General features: G+C 41.3%; 1 protein-coding gene across 3 annotated transcripts in view; it reads right to left on the bottom strand.

The window, feature by feature from the left end:
- Positions 1-710: 710 nt before the first annotated feature.
- slc38a5b (solute carrier family 38 member 5b) overlaps positions 711-6,919 on the bottom strand; it is a 29,501-nt gene continuing 23,292 nt past the window's right edge. For all 3 annotated transcript variants that reach the window (XM_031311756.2, XM_031311763.2, XM_031311771.2), the window contains exons 15-16: positions 5,941-6,044; positions 711-1,820 (exon numbers count right to left, since the gene is read on the bottom strand). In XM_031311756.2, the coding sequence (XP_031167616.1) occupies positions 1,716-1,820; positions 5,941-6,044 (209 nt within the window). In that variant the 3' untranslated portion in view covers positions 711-1,715. The remainder of the gene's footprint in view (positions 1,821-5,940; positions 6,045-6,919) is intronic.

Genomic DNA, 6,919 nt, shown 5'->3' with positions numbered 1-6,919 from the left:
CAGTTTTGCCAAAATACTGCTCCGCAAAAATCCCAACGAATCCCAACGCATCAATTAAAGAGAATTTATTCAAACGAGCAGAAATAATTGGACTACAATGTTGGGGACATCTATTATTGAATAACAATTTTTTTTTATCAGAATACCAAATACATTTTGCCTGTCAAACTTAGATCATTGAATGTTTTTAATATTGCTGTTATTCTACACAAATGATTCTCAAAGAGTGGTCCGCAACGACCCCTTGTGGTCCGCGGATATATTTAGTGAAATATCTTATTTTTAAAGCTATAGTGCGCAGTTGCTCGTAGCCAAGGAGGACACGGAGGGTTAAAAAAACATGGACTCTTCAGAAGAGGTCATCATCTTCACTTGAGTTTTGCGAGGGTAAGTCGCCGGACGCCACAATCTTCTGAACATAGTCATACTGAGAAATCCAGCTGATAGTCTTAATTAGCTTTGTATCAACTCATTTGGCAATGGCTTGAATGTAACGGACGTTCATTAATATCAAAAAGTTATGCAATAAAGCTTTAATAAAATACTTTTAATTTAAAATTCAAAACAGTGTTTCTCAAACTGTCTGCCAGCGACTCCAAACCCTAATAGTGAGGCGCATAGATGAGGTGTTTTCAATATTGGATAAACTCCTATGTATACTCAAACATTTATATTTTAATTGGTTGTCTTTCAGTTGTTTTTCTCCCCCAACACTGCCTCCAATTTACGTCACAAATGATCGTCGTGACATTTGAAGGAAATACGCAGGAATCAAGTTTACGGTTACAACTGACCGGATGGATCGACGGCTTCGGACATAATTCGTCCTCATTAAGACGGCAACAGAGACGACGAGTGAGTCAGCCTTTTCTAAAAACTGTCATTTAATTTGGCTGTCATTTGTAATATATTAGGGATGTTCCGATGCATCAGGAATCGGTTAAAAATCGGTGTAAATGTCTGAAGATTGCAACCGGTTTTAAAAAAAAAAAGAATTGCGATGCAGTTTTTTTTTTTAAACATCCTAGTGCAAAACCTACTTTAGATTTCACTTGTTTGACTTCATACGTCACTACGTCTTCTTCGTTTATTTATTTGAAAAGTTGTTTTGTATTTATGTAGTTATTTTGAAGTGGGATTTGTTTTAGAAATCAATTTTTTTGTTATTTAAGATAAAATACAAAGTCAGTGTCAATTTTGATAAGAGGACACATCGTTAACATAAAATCGTGAATCGTGAGTTGAGTGTATCTTTACATTCCTACAACATACTGTTGAAGTAAGAGGCCTCTTGTTTCGGGGGATGTTTTGGCAGTTAGATGGTCTGTGAGTTTTCTTTTATTGGGTAAGTAATCCTGGGTCTGAAAACATTTGAGAAACACTGTAAATCTACACCACATTTAGCTTCTGTTAGGGCAAATATCTTTTAATGGTTGAGGGGCTGCAATGGTCAACGTGTCCGTCGGCTCTTCATAGAGAACGGAGGAACAAAACCACCGGTGATGGATCCTGGTGGTGCTGGGTGGGTGACGGGACAAGTCAGGGCTCCTCTCATCACTCTGGAGGAAGGGATTGTCCCTATGATTAATAAAAACACTCCCGCCAAAGCCCAGAGCCTTCCAGCAGAAAGGTTGCTTCCCCCATGCGGGGGAGGAGCGGAGGATGGATGGGCGCAGCGGAGGGCTGCTGTCGCTGTAGGGCTTGGGGTGAACACTTTAATGGCCGCCAAGATTTCGCTTTTCTCCGGTCATCCAGTCAATCCCGATGAACGTCAGGCTCATGGACATGAAAATGAAACCAAGTGCTGTGAAACACGCAGCCTGCAAACCCCAAAAAAAGAAGATATGTCAAAGTAGGACTTAGTTCCATACTTAAAGGTCCCATGGCATGAAAATGTCACTTTATGAGGTTTTTTAACATTAATATGAGTTCCCCCAGCCTGCCTATGGTCCCCCAGTGGCTAGAAATGGTGATAGGTGTAAACCGAGCCCTGGGTATCCTGCTCTGCCTTTGAGAAAATGAAAGCTCAGATGGACCAATCTGGAATCTTCCCTTTATGACGTCATAAGGGGAAAGGTTACCTCCCCTTTCTCTGCTTTGCCCTCCCAGAGAATTTGGCCCACCCATGAGAGAGAGAGAGACATCATGGCTTTCAAACGAACAAAGTGGCAGTTGGTCAAGGCCACCCCCCCACCTTGCCCGCTCCTCCTCAACAGCATTTAAAGCTACAGACACAGAAATGGTACATCCTAAGGAGAGCTCATTGTGGGACTGGCTCTAGTGGCTGTAATTCTGCACCAAGGCTGAATTTCAGGAAAGAGACTTCAGATACAGTATTAGGGGACCACTAAGGTCTATATAAAGAGACTTCAGATACAGTATTAGGGGACCACTAAGGTCTATATAAAAGAGACTTCAGATACAGTATTAGGGGACCACTAAGGTCTATATAAAGAGACTTCAGATACAGTATTAGGGGACCACTAAGGTCTATATAAAAGAGACTTCAGATACAGTATTAGGGGACCACTAAGGTCTATATAAAAGAGACTTCAGATACAGTATTAGGGGACCACTAAGGTCTATATAAAAGAGACTTCAGATACAGTATTAGGGGGGGCAACTTTGGGTTTTTTCAACCTGGACCCTATTTTTCTCATGTTTTTGTGTCTACGTGACTGATGGGAACAACAATCTTTAACCCTTGTGTTGTCCTCCATTCGACCATGCACTTGTCGTTCTCCAAGTTCAAAACAAAAATCAACACTTTTTCCTGACGTTTTTGTGTCTTTTTTTCAAAACGTTTGGCACTTTTTTTTCAATATTTTTGGCACTTTTTTTTACATTTAGCGCTTCTTTTCACTACCATGTACTGTATAAACACCACTAACACCAAAGTATTACCATCAGTTTAACACATGATCAATTAACCTCATTTATAGGACATTATAGCTAATTCTTGAGTTAAAAAAAGCAGAACATATGCATGATTTTGACTTATATTACAGGAAGGATTATCACAGAAGGGTCAACATTCAGTCGGGTTACTAAAAATTAAAATGCTAAAAAATTTAATAAAACAACCCAAAATTCAATGAAAGTAGAGATCCAATCTTTTGTTGTACTTGCGAAGCCGTTGTGTGGAATCATCCATGTTATTTTTGGGTAATTAAAATTGGGTAGTTAAAAAGAAACCCATATTTCTGATATAGACATTTTGAGTGTGTTGTCTTCGGGTCCAATTTGTCCCGAAGACAACACACGGGTTAACACTGGTCCAGTATTAAGCAAGACCGCTGCTGTAATCACATGGGACAATTGCACACCTGTAATTTCGGTCCACAAAAAGTGCTGTTTTTGCCGCTGACAGACTCAGATTATTATTCTAAATGTCTGACAACATTATGGAAAGGATCCTTACAGAGATAGACCTTTTTAAAGAGTAAGATCCTTTTTGTTTAAAATTAGACATCCCCAAAATTGCTATCGCCAAACACACCAGACTCCATGTAAATAAACAGTAATGTTATCATCGTAAAACATACTTTATTCAAAGTCAACAGAAACAAAAAATAAAACTATCAAAAGCCGTCTTGGTTCGTCTTTCCACTGTTCCAACTATCACCACTCTGGTTTGGTTGAAATATGCCTTTAATTCAGGGGTCTCAAACTCAATTTACCTGGGGGCCGCTCGAGGCAGAGTGTGGGTCAGGCTGGGCCGCGTCAAGTATTCAACAAAAGTATTCTTTGTTTGCTTTCTTAAATAAATCTTGTTGCCTCAATAGACATTTTTTAAGATTGGCGACCCGGTTCTTTCTCTCATCTCCCTGGTATGTTGTATACTCCTCAACATGTCTAGTTGAGTAATGACGTCTGATGTCATACTCCTTGTACACCGTAACTTTCTCTGTGCATATGAGACATGTAGGGGTGCTCCTGTGCTCGATAGAAAAAATATTCCGTCTCCCACTTTCACTGAAATTGCCTGTGCTCGTCGCCAACCTTTCTCTTCACGGCACGTTTTGAGAGAGACATGACTGGAACTGGGTGATTTTCCGTCACTCTGGAACACGTTTCAACCAAGTGACTAACGTTGATACTTCCCCAGGTACTTCACGGTTGGCTAGCTTGACAACCGTTGACAACAAACGCCACAGGAAACTGTCACGAGACTAGCTATGGTAGCCGTAAGTGCTAACCAAATCAAATAAAAGCGTGGCAAGCGCAGCACACGCAACAACTTAGCAAAAAGGTTTCAGAACAATGCGCGGGCTGCACTGACAATAAACTTTGATGTCAAGTAGGGGGGCCACAAAATATCAGCCCGTGGGCCTCAATTGGCTCCCAGGCCGCGAGTTTGAGACCCTTGCTTTAATTTATCCATTTACATGTGAAAATATGCTGGATCTATACACACTGAAATTACTGATTATTTAAATGGAGTCTTGTGAGTTTGGTGTATCCAGAGCCCCATACGCTTAGCTACCAGCGGAGCTAACTGGTAGATTAGACGCTTAGCTACCAGCGGAGCTAACTGGTAGATTAAACTCTTAGCTACCAGAGGAGCTAACTGGTAGATTAAACTCTTAGCTACCAGAGGAGCTAACTGGTAGATTAAACTCTTAGCAACCAGCGCAGCTAACTGGTAGATTAAACCAAAGAAAGGGAAGAAGGGAAGAAGTTCCACTCTCTCGTTACATCCGGCTTCTGAACTGGTTGCAGTTCCACCAGAGTTCCAAATAGGGGGCATTTGTTGCAAATGTTGCATTTGAAAGGGGAGGCTAAGAAAATGCACACTGCTGGGTGTTAGATTTTTTTAAAGTGGCTTTTTTGTTCTAAAAAGCCTTTTAAAATGTCAATGACGTCATACACATATACGGCCAGAGATTCTGCTTTACGGCGAGCTCTGAGTCGCTTCCTTTTTTCTCTCGAGGCATCGACAACACAGCTGACAGGTTAGACTCTCCCTGTCAATACACGTGCTAGAAAGAGGTTTGCTAATGTTTTAAAGACCACGCCGAAATATTCACTCTGGCATTCTGGGTCTGGATGCCGTCAAGCGGGATCTCCGATCGTAATCAGTCCTTCACTGACCAATCAGCATTCATTAGCAGAATGCTAGCATGTTATGGGCAACAATGACTCAACCTGTAACAAATCTAAAGGGCATAAGTACTCGTTCATTCAACTTTCGACCTATAATCCATGTTGAACTTGCAAAAACTACAATCAAATCTGAGATTTCGCATCGACAATCAGGCGAAAGAGACAAATTTAGCCGTCTAGCTCCATAGAGTCCCATTCATTTTGCACTGGACCGTGATCACCCCCAGTGGAACTCTGGTGGAACTGCAACCAAAGTAGGTACAATGGGGCTTAATAGGGAGTGGAACGGCTTTCCGTAGACGGGCTTTGACAACACAGTTAAAGGAAAACGGTTTTGACTCTTAGCTACCAGCGGAGCTAACTGGTAGATTAAACTCTTGCCGTATCCGGTCGGCAAAACAGCAAAAACGTCCTTCTTGCAAAGGAACGATTGGAGCGCCGTCTTCTGTTCCTCTTTTAGATAAAAAGCCAAGTCTAACTCGTTCATTGTAGCGGCCAAAGCCGTTTCAAACAACTGGTGTTCATCCGTAGCCATCTTGCAATGTTTACTAATGACTTCGACATGCAGCGCTGTCGTCATCTGTTTAGCTCGCTTCTGGCCTGCCTATATCTGATACACCGAAGGGCATAGTTAATGAGCATCATTACTGAATGCCAGAGTGACTTGCTGAGCAAATTCAAATTGTGCTCTTGCGAGAACTCGGGATTTCCAGGGTACACTTAGATACAAATGCATGGGAAAATAGGGTCCAGGTTGAAAAAACTTTCAACCCCGTTTCAAAACCGTTTCCTTTAACTGTGTTGTTGTTGTGTCAGGGAGAGGTGTGAACCTACCTGGATCTTTGGTCTGGAGTTCATGGGTTCCTGGTCGGTGGGGACGATGCGAATGTAGAACAGTCCAGGAAGGATGAAGATCAGACTGGGAGCAGTGGTTGCCCCTAGACACAGAGGAGGCACAATAAATCATTTCATTGTAAAAACAGAATTCATCTCAGAGAAAGCTGTTGGTTGTAACGAATAAGAACACAGAATGAAATCCAGTACTGTGGCCAACTCTGTGCTGCATTTATCTTGGTTTGACAATAAAGAGGCAAAGTCCCTCCCCTTCCGATAGACCTCATGGGACCTTTATTTGGAAAAAAATATGAACGGTTGTGAATGGGGAGAGGCAAATTATTTTTTGATCATATTTGAATTGAGCCATGGATTACAAATATGATGTTCTTCAATTTAAAAGATAATTTTTCAACTGAAGAAAGTCTCAGTTAGCCGTAGGTTTGTCACATGACCACTTACTTTAGTGTGAAACCGCTCAGTGAACTACATCTCTCGTCTCGCACAATTTACGTCACCTAGCTTGATGCTTAACTTGCTCGCTAGCTAGCTAGCATAGCTCTGTTCCACAACACATGTAACGTTATCTTACCTGATGTGTTTTATCCAGTGAAGTGTTTTCAGCAGAGAAGTAAAGGAACAAGCGAGATCCTCTTCTCATTTGAGCAACCTTACATCCCCGGTACGATACACACAGACATCGTAGCTTCAGAGAGACGTCATCCATGCGAATTTGAAGTGTGGAGTCTTTCTAATTACGTATTTTCACAGTCTTATACTTCAACAGTTTAACAATAAACTGAGACTTTCTTGCCTTGCGAAATTATCGATTAAACTGATGAACATCATATGTGTAATTCATGGCTCAATTCAAACCGGACCAAAAAGTAATTATTATCTCTCCATTGACTCCCGTTTATATTTTTTCAAAAGATAGGTCCCATGGATTGGAAGTAGAAGGGTGTGGATATATGTGCAC

Source organism: Sander lucioperca, chromosome 12 (genome assembly GCF_008315115.2).
Source record: "Sander lucioperca isolate FBNREF2018 chromosome 12, SLUC_FBN_1.2, whole genome shotgun sequence".
Taxonomy (NCBI): domain Eukaryota; kingdom Metazoa; phylum Chordata; class Actinopteri; order Perciformes; family Percidae; genus Sander; species Sander lucioperca.
Note: the sequence above shows the minus strand (reverse complement) of the source record. Positions and strands in the feature narration are given on the sequence as shown.